Raw genomic sequence first — 25572 nt, 5'->3', positions numbered from 1 at the left:
TTTTCTTGCACGGAGCCCACCCACGCGTGATCCCCAGCACCCCACAAGGTCCCCCGGGCACCACCGGGGTTAATCCTTGAGTGCTGCGCCAGGAGTAAGCCCTGAGCACTGCCAGGTGTCTCCCTTCTTGCCCTCCCAAAGAACAAATCACCCAAAAACAAGTGACTGATATCACGATTTATCTCGTCTCAAGTGATCCCTTTAGGAATTAGTCACAAAGAAGAGTATTAGAGCTTGCTAAGAGAAAACCTACTAGGCAGCGGTGAGGCTTAAAGAAATCGTGTTTCCTCCGGCGTGAAGGGCTGGTGACCCAATCGCGAGGGTCTACAAATTCAAGATTCTGCCTTTAGTGTCCAGCCTGAGATTCCAGGGCCGGAGAGGAAGGAATCTCCCGTTGGGTACCTGCGGACACACAGGGAGGGCAGCTCGCTGCAAAGTGGGATCCGAACAGGAGAAAGGACTTGTTTCCTCTGTAACGAAGGACAGTAGAGGATGCAGAGAGGACCGGAGAAGGCTCGTGAACGAGAGAACGTTTCGGCGTCACTGTCGTTTTGGTCATTGTGCTGTTGATTCTAACATGCCAAATCCCCATTGTTTGGGAAAATCAGATTTAAAGGGGCAATATACGGTTCGTAAGGAGGTTGGTAGGCAGGTGGATAAAATGGAGTAAGATGTTAGTATTTAGGGGTTTGGGGCGTCTTTGTTGTTTTTGTTGTTAGTTGGCCTGTACCCAGTGGTCTCCTGGCTCTGCTCACTCCTGGTGGGTTTGGGAGACCATATTGGGTGCCGGGGATCAGACCCGGGCCAGCCTCACGCAAGGCAAACGCCCCGCTCGCTGCACTATCTGGCTCCAAGGGTCTCTGCACTCTTGTCTTTTCATTCTGTATTTGTTCAAAGCATAATGTTTGTTTAAGAAAAAGAAGGAATTAGGCCCATGAGGGGAAGCGTTTTCAGACAGTCAGCTTTCCCGCTAACTGTCCTCTGCAGAGTCTTTCAGGAAAGGTCGCAGTTCTGTGTCTTCAGCGGCGAAGCCCCAGATCTCTGAAAAACTAAAAGGTCTTTCCCTAACCCACACGGGAGCAAAGCTTACTGACCCCCAGGCTGACCGTGCAGACGCCAAGTTGAGGCTCTCAGCAGGCCTCTGTGAACACCCAGTTAGTTCCTTGCAGGGCGTGGCCCGGGTCCCAGGGAGGGATGCAGTACATGGCCCTCAGTGCTTTCCTCAGGAATCGAATTACGGCAAGGATCTAGAGTCGCTAATACCCTGGCCCTGGAGTCTGGGTGGAAGATGGTGCCACATCAGTGCCCTCAGCATATGGGTGCCGGGACACAACCACATCTGGACTGGCCTGTCCCTTGTGCGTGTACCGGAGGCGGATACACACTTTACACAGTCTTTGTCTACACGGACACATGGACGTCAACCCCCACCACACACCCCTGCATATACACCATGATATTACCCCCCACCACACACCCACACAGTCTCAGAGAGACAATGGATGCTACCACACACAGACACACACGCTCACACGTGCTCACACACAACAGGCTCACACACACACACACACGCTCACACACACGCAGAGCCGTGGAGGTGGTGCCAGGCAGCACCACGACCCGTCGCTCTGCTCCCTGGGGACCTTGCTGGGAGCCAGGGCCGGGCCGGGCAGGGCGGGGACCTACCGAACGTGTCTGTCTGCTGCTCCCCGACAGGCCAGCCCGGCACGGCGTCGCCCTGGCTTCCCCGGGACTCATCGCTCTCGGTCCCTGCGCCCAGACCCCGCGTGCTGGTGACGCCCCCGCTGCTGTCGGCCGTGTGCAGCCTCCTGGACAGCCTGGTGGCCGTCATGCCCAGTCACACCGCCAGTGCCCTGCGCCAAGCCCGGCTCGTCGAGCTGCTGTGCAGGTGAGGGGGCGCTGCCCCGGGGCGGGGCAGGGGACCGGACACACTGTGTGCCCAGGGGCAGGGCAGGGGGACGGGCACACTGCGTGCCGGGTGCCCGGAGGCCGGAGGGTGGCTGGTGCTATTCCTTTTTGGTGGGGCGAGAGAGCGTCTGACTGCCATGGAGCACTGTGAGGGGGGGTGGTCCGAGAGGAGCAGGCGGGGGGGGGGGGGGAGGCAGCAGGCGGGAAGCCTGGCGCGAGCACGGCTGTAAGAGCAGGGGTCTTTCCTGCTCGGGGCCAGTTTTCTTATTTTTGTTTCTGCATAGTTGTGACTTTTACTTTTTAATTGGAGTGTGTTTTGGGCAAGACTAAATGGGAGCCCAGCACTTTTTTGGGTCCCGCCCGGCGATGCTCAGGGGTTCTTCCTGGCTCGGCACTCAGGAATCACTCCTGGTGGTGCCCCAGGGACCCTTTGGGATGCTGGGGATCGAACCTGGGTCGGCCCGCATGCAAGGCAAACGCCCTCCCCGCTGTGCCATTGCTCTGGTCCCCCCGCGCTGGTGTTTCCTGTTCCGTCTTGCCGTGTCAGGCTTGCCCTGGCGCCTGGGTCGTTTGCGCCCCCCTTGGCATCCCGCGTCTGGCAGATCCCCCGAGGGTGCCTCCCTCCCCTGCCCCGGCGCGTCAGGTGAAGGTTCCTTCCTCTCCCGCCCGCAGCACTGCAGAGGCCGCCCCCCTGCACGCCCGCCTGCAGGAGCTCCGGGCCTCGCCGCCCGCCTCGTCCTCCCGGGAGCACTGCCGGGCCCAGGTGAGTGTGTGTGTGGCGCCACCCTGCCCCTGCTCCCCGCTGCCCCGCACTCAGTGCTCGCTCACGGGCAGCTCCTCGCCCAGTGCTCGCTCGCAGGCTGCTTGTGGGCTTTTCTGAGCAGTGCCCTGTCCACGGGTCTGTCGGGGAGCGGTGGGCCCTGTTGGGTCTCCGGGCGTCGTGAGGTCCTTTGAAACTGGCTGCCCGACGCCTTCATTGCACCCGCTCTGCGGCGGTTCTCGTGGAATGGGCGAGTCACGGTCAGTCGCGGCTGGGGTGCCGGCCTGTGCCCCGGGGAGAGTTGTTAGTGACCCCACGGCGGGAGGGACATGACGAAGGCCCGGAGTGGCGACGACCAGAGTCCTCACCCCGGAGGGGAGCCCCCACTGCCCCTCGGGGCCCACGGGGCTGCTGCTCACGGGAGAGCGTCGGCGCCAGGCAGACCCTATGGCTGCTTCTGCCCAGCCTGGTGCCCTGGCGCTCCCTCCTGTGCAGCAGCCAGGTGGCGATGGGGGGACACACACGGCCCAGCTGGCCAGAGCGCGAGCTGGACGGGGCCAGCGCACACGGGGGAGGGGCTGCGCCTGCGGGCAGAAAGGGCTGGGGGGGGCGGGGCGCAGGGTCCTGTCTTAGGACGCCCCCTCCAGCGGGGACAGTCGGAGGGTCTGGGCTAGCGTGAGAGGCAGAGAGGAAGCACGTCTCCCGGGGCACAGACAGACAGGACGGACCGGACACACGCGTCCCAGACGGCACACATGTGTTCCGAGGCACAGACAGATGGGAAATGTGTGTCCCTGACAGGACAGACAGGACGCACGTCTCCCAGGGCACAGACAGACAGGACATGCGTGTCTAGGGGCACAGACACACAAACAGGACACACAGTGTCAGGGAAGCCCAGGGACAGGAGGCCCCGGAGGACACGGCGCGACGGTTCTCTAATGAGTTTTATCATTTGTTTTGTGAACAGCCACTTTGCTGAGTGTGTCTGTGGGGATGGAGGGGGGGAGGGGAGGACACGGGGAGGGGGGGAGGGCGGGGGACGGCAAAGCGGGCGGCGTTGGGGAGGCCCTGCGCCTCCCGACACTTAGGTGCTTCCAGAGCTGCGCCCCCCCCCCCCCCCGCCTCCCCAGGGACGCGCCCTCTCCGGGCCGTGCCTCAGTTTCTCCCGTTCCCACGCCTTTGGGCTACTTCAGGGCTGGGCGGTTTCTCCTTCCGGTTTGGCTCTCTGAGGCCTCGACGACCCCACCCTTCTTCACAGTGCTCGTCCTCTTGGCCCTCTGGGGGCATGGGCAACGCCCAGCCTGTGTTGAGGGCTCGCCCCCGCAGTGCTCGTGCGGTGCTGGGCCAGCTGCACGCGGCCCCCACACTCCCGCCCTGGCCCCTGCCCTCAGTGATTCCGTATCCGGAGAATCAGGTTTGGGCAGTTCCTTTGCCCGCTAAGACTTACGTGACATGAGTCCCGAGCGACGTTTCAGAGACAGCCTTCGTGTTAATTGAGGAAGATTTACGTTTTCTTTCATAATCAAGAGTAGCATTTTTTTTCGTTCTGAGAGTTGAGGACGAAGCCGGAGCAGATTTTGTTTGTAGCAGTCGCCAGGCCATTAACTCGCTTGCCTCGTGCTCCACTTGTGCGCTCTGAAGTGTTCTGTGGCCTCTCTTTGTAGATTTTGTGGCTCTGGAATGTCCCTTCTGCCTCTTCCAGAATACTGATTCCACAACTTAATGGCATGAAAACTCTAAAAGCTTCCCCCCCCCCGCCCCCCCCCCCCCGTGGAACTCAGAATTTGCCTTTGGAAATATTCGCTTTGTTTGCCGTCACTGGCGTTGGCCACGCTTCTGTGGCCTTTGAAGCCTACCCAGAATATAGAATATAGGGACTCGTCTGCAGTGCGTCTGAGGCTTTTAAGTGTCACGATTATCTTTTTATTAATTAACTTACAAAAACTCAGAATGATGCACAGGAATGTAAAGGTATTGTGTGTTTTGTTGATTTCTTAGACTGAGTGAGGTGGGCTTCTCACTTGGTGTGTTTTTCCCCCTTCGTCTCCCTCCTCGATCAGGCGTCCTTCCTCCTCGAGTTCCTGTCCGCCCTGTCCAGGCTCCTGCAGTCCTGTTTGCTGGTCGATCCCGACCTTGTGGTGCAGGCGGAGCTTCTGAAACGCCTCACGAGAACCGTCCTGGGGGTCCTCACCGTGGGCACCAAGGACGTAGCCGGTGAGCTTCCTCTGGGCGTGAGGTGGCCGTGAGTAACGGGAAGGACCATCTTCTCTGCCCCAGACTCACTTCAGGACGCCAGTGTGTGTTGGGTTTGGCCAGTATTGTGAAAGATCTTGGTAATGCGTTTTCTTGTCTTGGTGTTTGAAAATGGTGCCAGGAGACCGTTGGAGATAGAGTGTATACTGCAGGAAGGCACCGTTCTCCGCAGAGCAGTTAAACGAGGGCCTGTTCTTTTCTGATGTTAGAAAGCAAGTGAGTTTTATCCATTCGTGACTTCTAGGAACTATGATGAAGTCCAGATGGCCCCATTCATGATAACAAGTCTAAGGGCGTCTGGAAGAGGGTATCAGTGAAGGTCGGAATTTATCGAAAAATACAAGAAAACCTGAACATAGTGCTAGTCATCAATGAGAACCAGGTGGGATCTTTATTAGAATTAAAATGCCATTTTGTCTGAGACAGTGATAGTTGGGGGTTTGTCAGTTCGTTCTTACTAAGTCCTATGAATTTTCTGCATCGACTGACTTGGTTTTAAGTTTGGGACGTTCATGTCTTCTGATACCAGCCAATCAATCATTGCTCCATCATTGTTTAATCACTGCTAAAATGGTGCCAGTGCTGGTGGAAACAGTAATTCCTTACTTGGTAATTTTACTGATACAGCGATACCCTAAATAACGCAATTAGATGAGACCAACTTCATGATCTTCGTTCTCTCCAGGGCTGCTTTGGGCCCCCAAAAGAGTGAAAATGGGAGTGTGGAGGGGGAGGAAACTCGGAGCTGTAACAGTGCTCTGTGACGCGCCGCAGCTCACCGCTGCGCTGTAAGACCATTCTCAGATTTCAACCACAAGCATAACCACATAAGTTATTAAGCGATGAACAAATTAATGACATCCGAATGCTTCGCATTTGGCTTATTCTAGACTTGTTTGGAATTGTTCTATGTAGCCAGAATTCATTAAAAATATTTTAAGCAAATGGTATCATTTCTTACTGGGAAAGGGCAACTTATGAATGATTTTATAAAAAAGTGGATTGTGGGGCTGGAGCAATAGCACAGCGGGGAGGGCGTTTGCCTTGCGCGCGGCCGACCCGGGTTCGATTCCCAGCATCCCATAGGGTCCCCTGAGCACCGCCAGGAGTAATTCTTGAGTGCAGAGCCAGGAGTAACCCCTGTGCATATCTGAGTGTGACCCAGAAAGCAATAAATAAATAAAAATAAATTGGATTGTATTTGTCATACATTTGTAGAGTTTTCTAGCTTTTATTTATGGTTTGCTGTATTTCAGCACATATAAGTGAATCATATTAAAAGTAATTCAGCAAGTATAGTTATAAAGTTAAATGTTAATGGCTTTTAAATTTTTAATTTACGACATAAATATTTTATTTGATCTTCTTAAGCATATATTGAATAGAATTACTGGGCTTTGCACTTCTTTTTGTGTGTACGGATAAACAGATGCCACCTACATGGAGTATGTATGAAGTTAAAATTTCATGATCCCAGAAAGGAAGAAATATGTCTAAAAAGGGTCCTTCGAGGGCTGATGATGTCAAAACCGTCGAAGAACGCCTGGCCCCGGAAGCTGCATCCCCCATTCCCAGGGAGGCCTCCTTTGCTTGTCGCGGGTTTTGTGGTTTGTTTGGGGGCCACTCCCGGTGGTGCTCCGGGGACCATATGGGCGCCGGGGACCCACCCCAAGTCGGCTGAGTGCCTGGCCCGTTGCAGTGTCTGCCACATGGCCCAGCTCTTGCACCAGTCGCTGTCGGGGACGTGCGAGCCAGCCACTGCAGGCAGGGGCAGCTGACCTCCACCACCTCCTCGGCCAGCCCTCAGGTGCAGACCCCCACGCACCGCCTAGTGTTTCTTTGGGACAGCCCTCTGCGGCCTCCAGAGAAACGCCCCTTTTCTGCCCAAAGGGCTGTTTCCAGGGCGCCACGGCCTCAGGCCTCCCTGCGTGGTCGTGGTGCGGAATTGGGAGGAGGTGCCCATGGCCGGGTTCGCCTATTGAAGACCCACGAGCAAAGAGAGGTTCACTGAAATAAATCGGGGCCCGTGCTGGATTACACTGATTGGTCTTCCTTGGACATTTTAAGTGGCATGAAGCATCTTGGGAGTTTGGGTGTTTTCAGTCTCCTTTTCCTTCTCTGTATTATTAACCTGACATGTTTTGATTCCCCTTCCAGATGCAGAACTAGGACCTGCGTTTCACCACGCGTGGACGCATCTGTTTAACCTCCTGGCGGCTCTTCTGCGCAAGGCCGGCGCGGCCGCACTCCCAGCCCTGACCCTGGGGCTGGCCGAGCACTGGGCGCCCGCCGTCGGTAAGGAAGCGGCTGAGGAGGTGGGGGCCGGGGTGGGGGCAGTGAAGGCGTCTGAGAGAGCCAGGCCCTCACTCGGAGGCGTCTGCGGTGCTCGTCAGACCCCCCCAAATTCAGTCTTTAAAAATGAAGACGTCCCGAGATGCAGTAAACGCCAGTCAGACAAGGACAGCGGGAGACTCTGAGGGTGCTGGGTGCGCTGGGTGCAGAGACGGCACCTTCCCGCCTCATCATGTGTGGGCAGAAACCTCCTCTCCCGCTCCCACGAAGGGCCTCAGCACTGTGCCCGGGGGGAGACTAGCCCCCTCCTTTCACCAGGTGTTTTCCCGTGTGGTGCTGGAGATTCGAACTAGCTTCGCGGCTGACCTGGCCTCACACCAGGCAGGGCCTCACCTCCCAGTACCATCTCTCCGGTGCCGAGACCAGAGGTTTTTCATATAAGTTACCTGCCAGAATAAGCAAAGGACGATGTTCACATCACCACTTTAACTTTTTCTCATCCAACTTTTGGCATGGTAGGGAATAGAGCATCCTCTGTCTTTCTCTCTTTCTTTCTTTCTTTCTCTCTTTCTTTCTTTCTTTCTCTTTCTTTGGCTTTTTTGCTTTTTGGGTCACACCCAGCGATGCACAGGGCTTCCTCCTGGCTCTGCACTCACGAATCACTCTTGGCAGTGCTCAGGGGACCATATGGGATGCTGGGAATCGAGCCCGGTTCAGCCGCGTGCAAGGCAAACGTCCTACCCGCTGTGCTATTGCTCCAACCTGGTAGCAGCCTTTTTCAATCAAACAAGCACGATCACGATCATCCTGGTGTTCTCTTTCCTCGGGCAGGCCCCAGTAACGTCTCCTTCACCCTAGCCCTGAGATTTTAAGAAGTGCCACATTCAAGGCTCTTTCAGGGTTAGGAGAAAGAGACCCATCATTGTTACTGGTATTTGGCATATTGGGTACGCCACGGGGAGTTTGCCAGACTCTGCCGTGTGGGCAGGTTACATTTGGTAGCCTGCCAGTTTGTCCAAAGTAGGAATGAGATAAGAAGATGTCTTATTATCTTATAGTATAGTACAGGAGCTGGGTTTTATAGTCTCTGAGTCTTGGCCGTTGATGGGATTACACGGCGCCAGGGGGCCAGTTGGTGGGTGTGACCCCCGCCTACTGGAATTTGGAGGATCTGGGTGGAGGATGCTCAGCCCCAATCCGAGTAGGCTTGGAAGTCTCGGCCCCGGGACCCGCATGCCTTTGTTCCTCTGCCGGTACCTTCATGTGTGCGGAGAGTGGTCTCAGCATGGTGGCGGCTGGTCCTGGAGGTCTTCGGCTGCCGGAGCCCTGATCGGGGCGGGGAGGGAAACTCAACCCACTCCCCTCCAAGGGGCCCCGGCGAGGACAGCCAGGCGCGGGGGCAGGAGACTCTTGAATCAAACAAATAAGAATAAAAACCGCCATAATGTTGGTGACACCTGTTACCCCCTTTGTTTGTTTCTGGCGTCAGGGGTGGTGCTCAGGGCTCGCTTTGCGCTCTGCTCACGGATCACTCGCGCGTGCTGGGGATTGAACCCGGGTCAGCGGGTGCGGGGCCCGCGCCTTCCTTGCTGTGCCCTCCTCCCTCTTCCCTTTGTCAGCATTTGAAAAATGCCCGTGTGAGTGTATGCAGCGCTGAGTGGTTTTAAGTTCCCAAGTTATCCAAGTTATTTCCCAGCCCTTAACTGAAGCGGTTGACATTTCTTTTCCTCTCTTTTTACCATTCACCATTTGGTCGGTCTGAAAACTTAGATGTGTGACACATTTTCTTCAGTCTGATAGCTGGGAAGTAAGATTTATGGGGAAATAGATGATCTGTGAGAAATGAAAGTATTAGTATTCTGGATCTGAGAGTCCTGCGTTTACCCTGAGGGGACCAGTGTCCTTTTGGAGAAGAAATGCAGAGATTAATCAATGAGATTTTGCTCGGCCCTCGGAGCCCGCCCGCGTGTCTGGGGGCAGTGGTGATGACTCGAGCATCTGAATTGCTTGCGATAGAAAGCGAGAGCCTCTGGGGCCGCCCCCGGGGCCCGGACCCAGCTGGTCAGCGGGTAGCGGGCCGTCTGCCGAGTTGCTCAGTGCCCGGCTTCCTTCCGTGCTCATCAGCACGTTGCTCCGGCTGCCACATGCTCCCGGGCTGGAGTGGAAGAGTCGGGACAGAGACTTATGACCTGCGGAGCAGAAAATACGTTCCCTCTGGGGCCTTTGCAGAAAGTGTGCTGACCCCTGGTTTAAGCTGCTCCCCGCTCACTACTTTCTCAGTGACAACATACACGTATTAAATACCAAATCTGTCCACCAAATAGTTTTATATAATAATGATACTCATCAAAAAGTCTGCTGCAGGGGAGAGAGAGAGAGAGAGAGAGGGAGGGGGAGAGAGAGAGAGATAGGGAGAGAGAGAGAGAGAGAGATAGGGAGAGGAGAGGAGAGGAGAGGAGAAAGAGGGGAGAGAGAGACAAGGAGGGCACTTGCCTTCCACGTAACTCATGAAACTCCATCTCCAAATCAATTATTTACTGGCCCAGGTTTAATCCTCAGCATCCCGTCTGGCTCCCTGAGCACCGCCGGGAGTAGTTCCTGCGTGCGGAGCCAGGACTAACCCCTGAGCATCACTGGGTCTGGCCCAGAAAACCAGAACAAACAAGCAAGCAAGCAAATAACCTCAGTGGCTGCACAGAGAGTTAGCTTTGATAATAATTCACTGAATCATAAAGGATAGAAGCCATCAGTAGCGTTCCCTTCCCCGCGTTCCTTTTGTGTGTCTTCTCTCGCCCTGGGACCCGTGGCCAGGATGGCCCACCCCGTAGCTCACACCCACCGTGCTGTTCATCCCTCAGACCTCACCATTTTCATGCAAGTGACTCGTGAAACTTCACTGCCAAATCAGTCATTTTTCTTACGTTACTTAATAACAAGAGTTTCTGTGAGCCTGAATCTGGGCAGAAGACCCTTTGGTTGTAACTCTGACACAAGCACGAGTCCAAAATACAAAAACAAAGCATAGCAGACTCCAAACCAGCGATACTCAAATTAATAAAACTGACACCACACATCCTTTTGATTCAATTAAGTCGGTGCTCACCACAGGACATGAGCGGTGACTGGCTCCACGGGGCTCTTCCGAGTGGCCGGGCCTGTTCGCACACGGTCATTTGCTTGCAGGTCAGTTCCCGCCTCCCCTTGTTCGCTGCCAGAACTGCCGTGAAATCTGGTTTCTGCACTCTGCCGGCTGCATGCCAAGTATTATTATAAGCACTACTCGGCATCCGGTTGTTTAAAATAGAAGCATACCCTCGCTCGGTATTGTAATAGTATTAACTCTCTTTTTTGGTGGGTTTTTTTTTTTTTTAGTCTCTTCCAGCAGTGCTCAGGGCTCAGCCCTGACTTCAAGCTCAGGGCTCACTCCTGGGGGTCTGGGGAGACCATATGGAATGGGGGGGATCAAGCAAACCCAGGTCAGCTGTATTATTGCTCTGGCCCCTTAACTCTTTTTTTAATTAGCGTTGGAATAAAAAATTTCAAACTAGAGATTTTGTGGATCCCAGCAGACTACTTAGAGAGATCTGAGTGACAAGTCATCCTTTGGTTTTCGAGTATCAGTGAGTAGTGTGTATATGTGCATTACTCATGAAAGAGAGCTCATGTCAAAAGAAAACAGGTAGGGACTGGAGCAATAGCACAGCGGGTAGGGTGTTTGCCTTGCACGCGGCCGACCCGGGTTCGATTCCCAGCATCCCATATGGTCCCCCGAGCACCGCCAGGAGTAATTCCTGAGTGCATGAACCAGGAGTAACTCCTGTGCATTGCTGGGTGTGACTCAAAAAGCAAAAAACAAAAAAAACAAAAAAAACAGGTAGCTTACATTCCTTGAGTTAGTGTGTTGTTGTCTTAGTGTTGACTTCTAAAATATTTTGAATGTGAACCAGACCTGTAGTGCCCAGACTATCGGTAACCTTATTAGAAAGAGTTAGCCTAATAAAGTATCTTGTAATCCAATAAAGTGATATTAGAAATAAAGCCATCAACATAATTTCTCAAATTTTTGATTTACTTTCAAAAATTCAGAATGAGGGGCTGGGGCGATAGCACAGCGGAGAGGGCGTTTGCCTTGCACGTGGCCGACCCCGGTTCGATTCCCAGCATCCCATATGGTCCCCCAAGCACTGCCAGGAATAACTTCTGAATGCATGAGCCAGGAGGAAGCTCTGTGCATTGCCGGGTGTGACCCAAAAAAAAAAAAATTTTTTTTTTTGGAATGACTTCAGCCGATTGTTCTGTTCAGATCTGTTCTGCCACTGTGTGGGCCTGCGTGCCGGGTGCCCCGCGCTGTCCAGCGCCTGCCTGCAGTTCCTGTCCGTCCTCTGCACCCAGGAAGCAAAGCGGCTCCTCCAGACCAAGGAGAAGGCGCAGGCGACGCACAGCCCCACGCTCGGGGCGCTTCTCGACGGGACCGGGGAAGGCCAGGGCTCTGCCGAGCAGCTGAGTGAAGTCATCCTCCAGGTATGTGAGGTCTTGATTTTATAGAACTTGTGCTTTCATCCTTTGAATAAAATATTTTTTTGGAAAAAAGAATCAATGCTCATTAGGGTCATATATATATTGTGGAAGGCTATAAAATTAAATTAGCCATCCTTTCTCCACTCTCATTCCACTGTATTAGCTACTTTAATTTTTTTTATGACCACGATGCAATAGTTCAGAGTGAAGTCGTAATCTTTTTTTTAAAAAATATTTTTTTTTATTAGTGAAACACCATGAGTACAGTTGTAGACTTACAAATTTTGTGCTTGGGTTTCAATTATACAATGATCAAACACCCATCCCTCCACCAGAGCCCATTTCCCACCACCACGGATCCCAGTATCCCTCCCACCCCCCATCCCCCCATCCCCCCATCCCACCCTGCCTCTGTGGCAGGGCATTCCCCGTTGTTCTCTCTCTCCTTTTGGGTGTTGTGGTTTTCATAAGAGGCATTAAGTGACAATAAAGTTTGGTCTATAGTCTACTCTCAGCATGCTTCTCCCACCCTGGGAGGATCCTCCCAACACCCTTTATTTGGTGCTCCCTTCTCTATCTGAGCTTCCTTTTCCCCTAGCACGTGTGGCTGGCCTCCAAGCCATGGAGCAAAATTCCTGGTACTAATCTCGGCCACTCCTGGGTGGTGTTAGTCTCCCATTTTGTTATGTTCCCCAGATGAATGCAGTCTTTCTGTGTCTGTCCTTCTCTTTCTGACTCATTTCGCTTTAACATGATACTTTCCATGTAGAACCACTTGTATGTAAATTTCATGTGAAGTCGTAATCTTAGTCCAAGAGTTCACCCAAACAGGGTGTTGTATCACGGTCGCTATTTCAGGAGGACCAGTATAAACTTTTATCGTCATTTGAATCGTCACTTGCAAATGTCTCTGAAAGTCATCCCACTCCAGGACATTGTATTGGTGTGAGGGACCTGCAGGTGCTCCTCGCGGCCACGTCTGTGGAGGTTCCGACCCGAACCCAGAACCCTGCTGCCGGGGGTTTTGTGAGGCTGAAACCTGACCCAAGGGTTTTGTCGGTCAGAAGTCATCATTCTGACGTCACTAAGATAAGCGGTAGGAACACCAACGCCAAGGTGGGGCCCCTGGAGGGTCACTGCTCCTCCGGGCCCTTGTCCCCCCTCCCCCCAGAAGACGGTCGTCAATTGAGCACAGACAGACCTGCGGAAGAGACCCCTACACTTTTCCCCGCCGTCTTCAGAAGCAGCTGCAGAATTTCAGTTTGGTTGAAAGGATCCTGCAAGCCTGTCCTGGGCGTGGAGCTCACGGGGCCCGGGGCCACTGCCTGTGGCTCTGTGTCAGGCAACAGCCAGAGGGGGGTGCTGCCCGGACCCCCGCCCTGCTCCGGCCTCCAGTTGCACGTGCCGTGGTTGGGGACCCTGTGGTTCCGGGAATCTGTGGCCCCGGCCACATGCACAGGGAGTGCCTTCAGCCCCGGGCACTTTCTCAGGAGTCTGTCCTGTCCCGTGGCCACCCCCGCCCACCCCGTTGGTGCCACTTGCCCCCTCCAACTCCCAGGCGACACCCACCCTGCCCTGCACACAGCAGCCACAGTGCTCTGGGGTGGCCCAGCCGGGCCCCACTCCCAAGGACGGTCCATTTCCTTGGGCTCCCGTGGAGCCTTTTCCCCCGGGAAGCGGCCCCGAGTCCTGGTCCACCTGGCATTGGGACGCTGGGGGGCCTCGTCCCTGACTCTCCCTGCCCTGGGGGTCTTCCCCTCAGCTGTGGCTGGGACCCAGGGCCGTTGGGAGCTCGGCCGAGCCAAGGCTGCTCTTTTGCACATCCCTCTGGCTTCTGGCTGCAACGGGGTTTCTAGAAAATTCGATGGGGTGCCTCGTAAGTCAGGCTCGTGTCCGGACGAGCAGACTGAAGCGGTGTGCTCGGGGAAGAGTCCCCATCGCAGGGCCTTGCCGCTCCCGTGCCCTTGGTGGCTTAGAATATCGCTATCCATTATATAAGTTACTGCTTGTAGCGTTGGGCTGTTACCGACTTGGCCGAGGAAAACGAGCCACGGGGCATCTCGATATTTTCCTAATGACTCGCTAATTTTCCTCTTCATTTCTTCCCAATTACTAAAGATACAGAGTATTCTGTGTGGATATGGATCCACTTACCAGCCCCTTAGACCAGGGCTCCCAAGAAGTCACTCCTGAACTTGTAAGCAGTCGAATAGGAATCCCTGCGTGGGTTGAAAGGACACGCCAGGGTGAAACCAAGGGAGAACTTAGACCTGTGCCAGAGTTCCCGTGGGTGTATGTCTGACGGAAGATGGTGCATTTATTGATGGCGTTAGGAACCTGTAAGCTTTCCTGGCTTTTGTTCTTGGTTTCCTAGAAAAGGGTATAGGCATTTGAGTATTATGAGGATAAAAAAACAGCATCGTTGAGACAGTCGATTTCTTGATATGTTTGATAAATGGTACAGAAAGTGAAATAAGTTAGCATTTAAGTGATCAGACGTATATTAAAATTGATGTCCTTCAACTTTGTAAGTTCTCTGTAGGTGGTACTCGGAAGATACTCGATCAGTCCTGTAAACAGTCATGCCCTGGTGCGCTGAGGAAGTGGATGGCCTTGCTGTGTGTCAGCATGGAATCCAGAGTTTCCTTTATGTGATGACTCAGACTGTGATTGTTGGTCCTTTTTTTTTTTTTTTTTTTTTTTGCCACACCTGATGGTGCTCAGGGCTTACCCCTGACTCTGAGCTCAGGGCTGACTCTGGCGGAGCTCGAGGGACCGTATGGGTGCCGGGGATTGAACCCGGGCTGGCCACTTGCAAGGCAGAGGTCCTGTCCTGTCCACCGTCCTGTCTCTCCGGCGCAGGGTTCCCCAGAGCCTGAGCCACAGAATGTCCTCCCGTCTGGGGACTCATCAGAGGGCAGCGAATCTCCTGGGAGCCTCAGCGTCGCTGTGTTCCGCACCCGGCAGCATCGCCCTCTGGGGTTAGGCCCCTGTGTGCCAGTCTGATGTGTCTCCTTTGCAGTGCTATGAAGGCACGTCGGCCCGAGACAGCCTGCGGAGGGCCGCTGCGGGCGCCCTGCTGTCCCTCCTGGCCGTCAGCCGCAGAGCGCAGGAGCACGCGCTGGGAGGTGAGTGGGTTCCTGCTGGCGCCCTGCCAGGCCGCAAACACGTCTCTGTGTAGAGCAGAATCCTGGGGTTTGGTTTGGGTTTTGATGGGGGCCGTGGTGTAGTCCTTGGGGGCTACTCAGCTCAGTCCTCAGCTCACCCCTGGCGGGTCCCAGGCACCAGCCAGGCCTGAGCCCAGAACCTGGGGCTTCCTCAGTCAGAGGCTTGCTCCAGCCTGTGGTGCCGTCTCTTCTGCCCAGGAGAACAGAAACGTAGGAGCCATGCATTCCCTTGAAAATCAAATGGTTCTGCGTGGGACTCTGATTTCTGTGTGCAATCACTCTCCAGAGGCTTGACATCTGACTATCAGAAGCTTTGGAAAGTGACACATCGCATCATTTCCCATCAAATATTATTATCCCTAAACACATATCGCATACCTGGAAAGAACTCGAACCATAGTTTGGATAGCAATAACCGCCACATTGGACACTGTGTTTTCCCGAAGTCTCCCATGTAGCATGTAGCCTGCACCTGGGGCTCGAAGACACAGATCTCAGAACCGAAGCAGAATCCACACGAACTCACGACACTCAGTTCCATGTGATCTGCTGTGAAATGCAGTTCCCCGTGGCTCAGAGTGTAGGTGGGCTGGGGGCTTCTTTCTGGGTTGGAAACGGCAGGTATAGCATCAATGTTGCGTTTTTCTACATCTAATGTATTATACTCTCACTGGCGTTGGTTACAAGTATGAAAATCGGGCTTTTTTTGTTTTGTTTTGCGTTTGACCGTTGTGTGTACCTTGACCTACTCGCCTGGGGACCGTCCTTCTGACTGTTGGATCCTGCCTTCCAGCCGGTCTGATAGACAATTGCCTGGCGCAGATGAAGGACCTCAGCGCGCAGCTGCACCTCGAGTCCCTGAGGCCTGGGAAGGCCACGCTGAAGAAAAGGGTGACTGGGGCGGGAGGCCAGGGGTCTCTGCACCTGTGGGGGGCGGAAAGAGGGGGGGTCTCCGCATGTGGGTGGGGCGGGGAGCCCATGTGTGTCCATGGCACACTTGGTGGCACTGAGCGCTTCGCATAGAAGAAAGGTCCAGTGGGATAGATGCAGGTGTGTGTGTGTGTGGTGTGCGCGCGCGCACATGTGCATGTGAGCATGTGTGCATGTGTGTGTGTAGCATAGAGATTCTCACGCGATCATTCGCTGAACGAGAAGGTCCTGCCTGCCTGTGTCTCAGCCCGCATGAGATCTTTCCGTGAGGTGTGTGTGGCCTGCGCTTTGGAGGATGGACTCTTCCCAGGGGGTTCTGACTACCGTTCAGGGAAGGTCTCTCTGCGAGAGGGAGCTGAGTGCAGGCTGGCCGTGTCCGCACAGGCCGGTGCAGGCTCTCGTCTGGGCATCCACAGGGCGTCTGGTCATTTCCTGCCGTGACGCTGAGTGTGTCTCTCTGCTCTGCTGGGCTCCAGCGTGTGGTTCTGGAGCCTGGACGTCAGTGTTTACATGACAAGTGGTTTATAGCAGCCGTGCTTAGACCATTGGCCAAACAGGATGAGAGAGAGACTGTGTGTGTGAGAGTTGTGTGTGCGCGCGTGCGTGCGTGCGAGAATGTGCGTGTGCACGTGCATACACGCATGTACAGGTGCACACGCGCATGTACAAACCACACAGCTGAGACCGTTGGCAGCAGTGCGCGTCCAAGCCGGTCCTGCTGCGTTTGGTGGAGCCCAGGAAAGCCGTGCTCAGCGCGTCCCGGAGAGGGGTTCCGTGCTTGTCCGTTTTTCTCCTGCCCCTTTTCCAGTGTCCTCTCTAGGCAAAAGCCTTTTTCTGTGGAGCAAGTCAGCCCAACGCCTGCTCGGGAGGGAAAGCTGGGCAGTGCCCAAGTGGGCAGGCGGGCGGGGGCCCTGGAGGGAAGGAGCATGTCCTGCGCGCCCTCGTGTCCTGACTGTCCCCTCGCCGTCTCCACAGGACGATGGCCTCGGGAGAGAGTTGGGCACGGCCATGCAGCTCCTGAGGAACTGTCTCTACCAGAACAGAAGCTGTAAGGTGCGGCAGGCACTCTCGCCGCGCCCGTGGGGGGGTTGGCACTCGGGGGCTGGCGCCTGCAGGGACACGGGAGCATGGGGACACGGGGACACGGGGGTGCGGGCTGACCTCCCGGGGGACAGACAGGGCGATGTCTCTTGCATCGGTGCCCGGCTGGTCGGCCCATCGGCACATGCAACCCTCGGCTGGGTGGGCTCACTGTTACCCCTCAGTGCGGATCGCACACACAAACATGCGCACACACGCATGCACACAAACACCCGAGCGGACACACACACACGCGTGCGCACACATGCACGTACTCAGAGGGCTGCTTCTCTGCACACGCGTGTGTCTCCCCCCACCCCACCCCCCTGAACTGTCTCCCTGCTACACCCACGCCGCAGGGGGCGGAGCCTGGTTCCAAGGCGGGAGAGGATGGGGGCCACAGGGACCTGCTCTCGAGGGGGCTGTTTTTTACCCAGGACCCCCGAGGAAGCCACCCTGGGAGGAGGGAGTGGGCGTCCGGAGCTTCTGCCCTTTGGCCCGGTTCCCTCCTCCGTGTGCCGGTTTCTGACCCGGTCACCCGCCCCGCTCACCCAGGCTGAGGGCCGGGTGGGTCCCTGGCCAGCACGCCCGCTGGGGCCCTAGAGAGACCCGGCAGGCGACAGTGTGGGCCGGGCTGCCCCGCCCCGTCTCCACGGCGCTCTCAGTGTCCTGCTCTCTGCTGGCCGCAGGAGGCGGCTCTCCAGGCTCAGCTCGTCCCGGTCCTGCACGCTCTCTGGCCGTGGCTCCTGATGGACGACTCGCTGATGCAGAGCGCCCTGCAGCTCCTGTGTGTCTACACCGCCAACTTCCCCAGCGGTAACTGCACCTGCGCCCTCTCACCCGCAAGGGAAGAGGCACGATGTGGACGGTCTCTTCCTCTCCCACTGGCTCCGAGTCCGGGGGCTCTGGGAGAGCAGCCAGACACTTCCCGTGTGTCCTGCGTGTGTGTGGGTGGGGGGAGTGTGCAGACAGCCCAGCACAGGGCGGGAGCCGGCCTGGGTCTGTGACCTCGGGACAGACACAGTGAGAACCAGGATGTAGGACCGTCGAAGCGCGTGACGCAGAGATGTGCAGGGCTTCTCAGCCAGGGACGGTGAACAATCAGCTCTAGGCGTGCTGGTCTGGTGAGCTTTTCTTCCCTGGGGTGTGTTTTTCACGCACACGGCAGCCCCTTTATCGGGAGCCTCCTGGGAGCAAGCCAGGGCGAGGGGGGTGGAGGTCAACATGCCCGCGGGGAGGGAGGAGCCAGCCTCAGGCCACTGCACTCTGGGCCCCTCACTGGGTCGCCTGTTCCAGAGCATTCTGCAGCTCGGCCGCTGGCTCTCCAGACCTGGTGCTGGCACGGTCGGAACTGTGGTCCAGCCGTTGCGCTGAGGGAAACCTTGTGTTTCCTTGTCCGGGTTGTCTGGGCAGACGCGCGTCCATCCGGTCTCACGGAACCGTCATTGCGCTCCGTGTGGCGGGGAGGGTCCTGGTCCGAGTTGGCCTTGAGCTGGGGGGACCCTGCGTGACCTTCCCCGACGTCCGTCCCGGTGCCTAACTAACCCAGGGGCCCCCCAGGCCTCTTCGCCCCCACGACCCTCTCCCTAGTCCCCTCTGGAAACGTCCCTTCTGGGAATCCAAGTGCCCCCAAGGGGACGGGATTGTCCTCCGGAGCGTGGAGCTTCGGCCTTGTCCTGCCCGCACCCCCGTCCACCTCCACATTCTTGGTGCCCCGTTTTTCGTTTTGTTCCCGGGAGACCTTTCGATCCAGCCGTGTCCCGACCCCAACGTCTTGCTCTCCACTTGGGCTTTTATTGAGATGCTGCCTTTAGCAACTGTTTGAAAACCTTCTTATGCTTTTTTTTTTCTTTTTGAGTCACACCTGGTGATGCTTAGGGGTTACTCCTGGCTCTGCACTCAGGAGTCACTCCTGGCAGTGCTCAGGGGACCATGTTGGATGCTGGGAATCGAACCCGGGTCAGCCGCGTGCAAGGCAAACGCCCTACCCGCTGTGCTATCGCTCCAGCCCCCTCGTATGCTTATTTTTACGCCTTAAAAGAATAAGCTCCGCGTTCTCGGGTGCTCTCCTGAGGTCATTAAGCTGTTAATGAGGACGGGAAATCCATTCGCTTGAACGTAGACGCCAGCGTTAGCCTTTGGTGTTCGTCTGCGGTTCGCAGGTTGATGGCGGAGTCTTTTGAGAGACAGACTCGCTCCCGTGCCCGGGCTCGCGCCGAACCGCATCGAGTGTGCGTGAGACGGCGGGGTCGTGACGGCTGCTGTCCCTTCAGGTTGCAGTTCCCTCTGCTGGTCGGGGGCCGGGCCGGCGGCCTGCAGGGGGGCGGCTGGCAGCTCGCTGATGCAGTGCCTCCTGAAGCTGGCTTCTCAGATGCCGCTGGAGAACAGCACGGTGCAGCAGATGGTCTTCATGTTCCTGTCCAACCTGGCCTTGTCCCACGACTGCAAGGGGGTGATTCAGAAAGTGAGTACTTCCCGCTCCCTTCAGACACCAGGGGACGCTCGGGAACTCTTCCTTCCGACCCGGGCCCCTGGGAAGCAGGGAGAACTCGTTTTCCAGGATTCACTGGGTCACGACTCCAAGACCTTCTCTTGAAGGGACTGTGAGAGGATCAGAGGCTCGCTTTGTTGAAAGCCCGGTGATGGATGCATGCAAAGCGACAGGAATTGGAATACGATTGTGCAGTTTCCTCTCGGATTATAGTTCATCTCTCTCAGAAGTGAGGGTTTGAGAGAGACAGCTGTCTTGCGTTTCTACACGATCGTAAACGTAATGGATTTGGTCTTTAGAAGAGACCAAATTGCGCAATAACAATTTCATTGCGGTTTAAATTGTCGAGGCAGTTGACGAAATCACAGACCCTTTCCCCAAGTTGGCCTGACTCCCTGGGACGGAAGAGTCACGCCTCAGCCCTCGGGACTCGGGTCTTCTCGGCCCTGCTGTTACTCGGGGCACCTTCAAAGAGATTGCGTCAGTTAAGGGAACAGTAGAAGGCCCCTCCAGACATTGACGGAAGTAGGTTTCCTGCCGTTTCCCGCTGCTTAGGGGTCTGAGTGCTGCCGATTCTCGGGGTGGAGTCAAGCGGTCACGGCCGACGGCCGTTGTAAGTGCCGTGCTCCCCTTGTCTCCTGCCATCTCTCCAGCCCACCTGCCCCACAGGGCCCTTGCATCCCTGAATCAATGCAGGGTTCCTTGCAGTGGCGGGTCGGAGAGAAGCGTGCTGCTTGCGGGTGTCACCGTCAGTGCTGGGAGCTTTGACACCCCTGGGCGTCACGATTGGGGTCGTGAGATCAGTCGGGGGGAATAGTCCCACGTCAGGGCGCCGAGGGGCCCCGCAGACAGGAGGGCGTGTCCCCTGCGGGAGAGCTGGCGTGTGGGCCGGCCGGGGCCCGCAGGGAGATCTCGCCCCGAGCAGCTCCCACCTGTCGTTCTGGCACGAGTGTTGCCGTGCTTTGACGCCTGGGTGACGCGCCGCGTTCCAAGGCTGGTCCAATGCAGGCACATCCCGTCCTTCCTCACAGAGGCCATGATGGCCATGGCACCAACCCTGTGCCCCGCGCTCAGACCATGCGCTGCCGAAAGAGCAGCGAGCACTGCCGAGCTGCCCATGTTCTAGAACCTCCCTGCCCCAGGCCTCCTCGGCCTGCAGGAAGAAGCCCTGTCCCCACTCCGGTGCTCAGAAGGCACCGCTGTCTGTCCTGCTGCCTTGTCCGCCCCAGAGCCCGAGTGACTCGGCAGGGACAGGGTCCCGGGGGTCTCACGGTGGGCTGCAGCGTTTCTCTTCCTCGTAGGCTGCTCGGACAGCCTCGGGCAGGCCCCGAGAGCTCCAGGCGCGCTGGGGCAACTCAGTTCTGCACGTTCTGAGGGTTCGGGGGTCCCGTTTCTGTGCCCTGCCTGGCCCGCCGCGTCCCTCCCCGTCCAGAGCTCCTGCAGGAGGCGGGGTCCTCGGTGCTGTCTGTTTCCCTCTAGGCGAGACTGGGGGGTTGCTGGCTTCCGCAGAGCTGAGGGGTTGGTGAGCGTTTGTGCAGGGAGCTGTGTTGTCGCTGGCCGGCTGTGCGGGTCTCTGTCGTGCGGCCGGCAGTTCCCGTCCGATACCCAAGACCGATCTCTGGCTTCATCTCTCTTCCTTCCCCATAGGAGAGATTTTAATGAGTAGCAGAATTTGCCAGAAGGCAGACAGAAAGAGAAAACGTCGGGGGCAGGGAACGGTTCCCAAACTGAATTATCAATCCTAAATAATTGAGTTGACTCTCGTTTACTTATCCCTCACCAGGAAAGAATTAGTAAGAGTAAAAAAATGCGCCCGGGTTCTGCCCTCCTCCGCTTCTTCACGGGTACCTGGAAACGTCTAGACAGCTGGGCCTGGGCTGGTCTGGGGAGGGAGGGGAAGTTGGAGGGGTGGGGGCGGGGGAGGGCGACACACGCTGAGCAGATTGCCGGCTAATTGGTCTCGGAGGGACCAGACCCGAGGAAGGACTCAGAGCAAGCGAAGCGCCTCCCCGTGTCGGCCCGCAGAGCAACTTCCTGCAGAACTTCTTGTCCCTGGCGCTGCCGAGGGCCGGGAGCCGGCACCTGAGCAACCTGACGGTGCTCTGGCTGAAGCTGCTGCTCAACATCTCGCTGGCGGAGGACGGGCAGCAGATGATCCTGCGGCTGGACGGCGGCCTGGACCTGCTCTCGGAGATGAGCCGCTACGAGCACAAGGGCGCCCCCTACCTCCCGCTGCTCATCTTCCACAACCTCTGCTTCAGCCCCGCCCACAAGCCCCGGATCCTGGCCAACGGTCAGTGCGCCCTGACCGCCCGGGGCTCTTGATTCAGATCCTGGAAGCGGCACTGCCACCGGGCAGGGGCTTTCTCCCCTGGACCGGGGGCACCCGGGATTCTGCATGCGGGGAGGGAGATGGCCAGTGCGTCTGCCTGCAGTGACGGTGGCCGCCGCCTTCCTGCTGGCCTGTATCGGGCCCCAGGACTGCAGCTGCCTGCCGGCTGCCCACCTGCTGACCTCTGATGGGGGGGGTTCGCGGCCCCACTCCAAGGATGCAGCCTGTTCCCTGGCCCCCTTCCCCGTGGCAGAGGGAGGAGCGTCAGGTGGTGGTTGACCGACGCCCTCCAGCCCCGAGCCCCGAAGGCGGCTTCCACCATGGCTCTGTGCCCCCGGCTGCCGCGGGGCTTCGTGCCGTGCGTGGGGGTCCCGGCGCCACTTCTTCCCCCATCCGCTTCGCTGACACCGAGACGTTCCCCCGGCCGCCTTGTTAGTCCTGGCTCTGCAGTCGGGGATTCCTCCTGGCAGACTCAGGGAGGGAGGGGAGCCTGCGGGGTGCCGGGGATCGAGCTCAGACCATCTGCGTGCAAGGCAGGGGCCCTCCCCGCTGTGCTGTCCCCCGGCCTGAGCGCTGGTTTTGGATGCAACAGTTTGTGTGTTTGATGAAGACAAAAGTCTCTCTGATTCACTGTACGGGGAGGGCTGTGTCCTGCATGCAGAGCTGGGGGCTGAGATGGAATCCCTCGCTTATGTGACGGTTCATTTGCTGCCCAGTTGTTAGCGCCCAGTGAACGTGTGCCTTAGTGCCCCGGCGTGAGGGGCCTGCAGGCTCCCCTGACAACTGGTGCCTGCGTGGAAGTCGGTCCCTCTACTCGGACCCCGCCCCGGGAACGAGCCTGCGGGAGGGTGGGCCTGCGCCCGGGCGGGGGGTGAGCGTGCTGCCTCGGTCCCTCCCCAGAGAAGGTCCTGCACGCGCTGGCCGCCGGCCTGGAGAGTGAGCACCAGGACGCACAGCGCATCGGCGCCTCGGCCCTCTGGGCTCTGGTCCACAACTACCAGAAGGTGCGTCTCCCCGGCGGGTCCTGCTGGGACGAAGTCGGGCCCTGCGTGCAGGGTGAGGGGTCCCCGGGGGGAGGGAGGCGGGGAGACTCCGTCTCCGAGGAGTGCCGCAGTGAGTCCTTCCCCCCCCCCCCCCCCCGCCGGTGCTTGTGTTCTCCCTGCTCATGTCCGTTGGTTGAGGGGGGCCGAGACACAGCCTCCCGCTTTCGACGCCCGCCCGGCCTGTGGCTCCCGGTTTCCGTCCCAGCCGCTGGCCCCGGAGACCCCCAAGCGCCCCTCAGTGCCCTGTGGCACTACGGCCTCAGCCCCTGTCACCGGCCCTCTGGTGGACCCCCGGAGCTGCTGAGAGCCTCGCTGGGGTCCCCGCCCATGCCCATTATTTCATTACTAGAGATTCAGGGGCCCTAGTATAGGTTTTTTTCTTATATGTGTGTTTTTTTTTTTAAAAAGACTTTCTCTTACTGAATCCCCCGTGAGATACAGTTAGAAGCTTCCATGTCCGAGTTCCCATCATACAGTGATCAAGCATTGGTGATGGAGATTTTTTTCGGATGTTTTAATGTTGGGCCACCCTGGCTGGGCCCGGGACCGTGTGCAGTGCTGGAGATTGGAGCCAGGGGCAGGAGGGTTTGGGGCAGCGTGTCCACCTGACTCTGGCTTGGCGTGGGGGCGCCCCGTAGGGCCCCGGCCCGCTGCCTCCTTCCGCCATCTCAGGCCTCTCGCCCCGAGGAAGGCCCCGGAGTGTCCAGTGACCGCCCGGGTCCGCAAGAGACGGCTTTGTCAAGTGCTCCCTTGGCCCGAGTTGCACAGGCCAGTAAGGCTGGATTCCCCGTCGGAGAGCCGGGGCCTGAGCGCCGGGAACCCGACAGTAGGCCCGAACGGGTTGGATGACGCTGTGCCTTTGGGGAGAGGGGCCCGGGCGGGCAGGGCAGCACTGTGGAAGGGGGGGCCCGCGAGTGACGGGTGCGTCTGCGTTGTCCGTCCCCAGGCCAAGTCCGCTTTGAAACACCAGTCGATAAAACGAAGAGTGGACGAAGCGTACTCCTTAGCGAAGAAAAGTAAGTCTCCCCTGTACAGAGATGTGGCCCAGCCACCGCGCGGGGCTGCCGGTTAACAACTGTCCCCGGCCTCCGTGGATGGTTCTTGTTACGGCTTTTCCCGATCTGAGAGAGGAAGGTTTGACAAACAGTGTTTTTTGTTTTTGTTTTTGTGTTTTTTCCCTTTTTGAGCCATACCTGCTGTGCTCAGGACCTACTCCTGGCTCTGTGCTCACCTGGCAGGGCTCGGGGGGACCCTATGGGATCCCAGGGAGCTTCGTGCAAGGCAAATGCCCATTCTGCGCTCAGCTCAGTGGCTTCTCCAGGTCGGACCCCCCCCACCCCCCCCCACCCTAGCTTCCGTGGCCAGAGGCTGCCTGTGTGCTGGGCGGGTAGGAGGGTCCCTGGAGTTGAGCAGAAGCCTTAACTCTGATGGTGAGGTGCTGACACGCTCCTCCTGGAATAGGCCCCAGGGCTGGGAGAGTGGGGGGCGGGGGGGAGGGGGCGGTTTTCTCTGCGCGGCCAGTCACAGCTCCTCCTGCAGATGCAGGGGCCCTGCCCGCCCCGCGAGCCTGAGTGTCTGACACGCAGTTGGCTTGTGTTTTTCTCTCTCGCCTGCTTTGTACTGGCTGTGACCAAGCCACTGGGAGCGTGCGGAGGGTGGGCACCCGTGGGGTCAGGCCGAGACTGCCCGGGCTGAGCGTGTGCTTCACTGGCTGGTCTCCGACTGCACCATCCAAGCCATGGCCAAAATAAACGGGGACCCTTGAGTTTGTTGACTTTTCAAGCACTGGGAGATATTCTGAGGCCAGAACAGGAAGAGAGGAGGGAGGATTTCTGAATCTCTCTTTACTCTGTGCGTGTGTGTGTGTGTGTGTGTGTGTGTGTGTGTGTGTGTGTGAGTAGAGGTAGAATTTCTGATTCTCTGTTCACTGTGTGTGCGCGTGTGTGTGTCTGTGTGTGTGTGCCCGTGTGCCCGTGTGAGTGTGTCTATGTGCATCTGTATGTGCAGGGCACATGCGTGTGTGCACGTGTGTGTGTGTGTGTGTGTGTGTGTGTGCGCTCCTTCTCTGCCCTCACGGCGTCCAGCGACCTCTCCATCCTTGTCTCAGCTCTCTCCCAGGCGGAGGAAACGCCTCTCAACGCCTACTACTTGAAATGTCTGGGCAACCTGGCACAGCTGCTGAACTCGTCCTGACCCTCTGGATGGGCAGCCCGAGCAGGACTGCCCCGGACTCTGGCCCCTGCCCCAGCAAGGGGGTCGCCCCCCGCCCGGCCCCGCGCCCCTCCCTTCCTCAGGAAGAGCTGCTGACGCCCGTGGGAGACCCACGCAGAGGCCCAGGGACATACACTTTTTCTATGCAACTTGTTTTGTAAAAATGTTATTTAACTGTTATTTAATTTAAAAAAAAAAAATCTTTGAAATCTGGAAGTTGACGGCTAATTACTGTTTGCAGTCCTGTGAATATGCATTTTAGGGCCAAAAAAAAAAAACCCTTTGTTTTGAGTGCCTTTAAAAACAATATTTGAAGGGAAAAATGAATACAACTCCAAATCTTTGCATTATCTCGGACATGGCCCTGGTGAAGGCAGGTTCTGCGAAGGCGTGAGTAACTTTCAGTGATCCCCACGGCTCCCTCAGAGCCCCAGTCTGTGCCGGTTCACATCTTTCACCGCCAGCTTCTGAGATGCTCTGTGTTAAAGACGGAAGAAGAACCCGGCCACAAAGGTCTGGGTTCAAACGCTCGGCCCCTTGCAGACTGCAGAACAAGACTGAGA

General features: G+C 57.1%; 1 protein-coding gene across 1 annotated transcript in view; it reads left to right on the top strand.

Moving 5' to 3' along the window:
- The window catches only part of RTTN (rotatin), a 107455-nt gene extending 82464 nt beyond the window's left edge, over positions 1-24991 (top strand). The window contains exons 36-49 of the mRNA XM_056131521.1: positions 1717-1909; positions 2602-2692; positions 4753-4906; positions 7103-7240; positions 11541-11758; positions 14778-14883; positions 15716-15813; positions 16828-16905; positions 17622-17748; positions 19206-19396; positions 21449-21716; positions 22656-22759; positions 23745-23814; positions 24906-24991. Coding sequence (XP_055987496.1) covers positions 1717-1909; positions 2602-2692; positions 4753-4906; positions 7103-7240; positions 11541-11758; positions 14778-14883; positions 15716-15813; positions 16828-16905; positions 17622-17748; positions 19206-19396; positions 21449-21716; positions 22656-22759; positions 23745-23814; positions 24906-24991 — 1922 coding nt within the window. The remainder of the gene's footprint in view (positions 1-1716; positions 1910-2601; positions 2693-4752; positions 4907-7102; positions 7241-11540; positions 11759-14777; positions 14884-15715; positions 15814-16827; positions 16906-17621; positions 17749-19205; positions 19397-21448; positions 21717-22655; positions 22760-23744; positions 23815-24905) is intronic.
- Positions 24992-25572: the final 581 nt, after the last annotated feature.

The sequence above is a fragment of the Sorex fumeus genome, unplaced genomic scaffold (genome assembly GCF_029834395.1).
Source record: "Sorex fumeus unplaced genomic scaffold, SorFum_2.1 ptg000092l, whole genome shotgun sequence".
NCBI lineage: Eukaryota > Metazoa > Chordata > Mammalia > Eulipotyphla > Soricidae > Sorex > Sorex fumeus.
The sequence above is the reverse complement of the archived record's forward strand: the minus strand, read 5'-3'. Positions and strand labels throughout refer to the sequence as shown.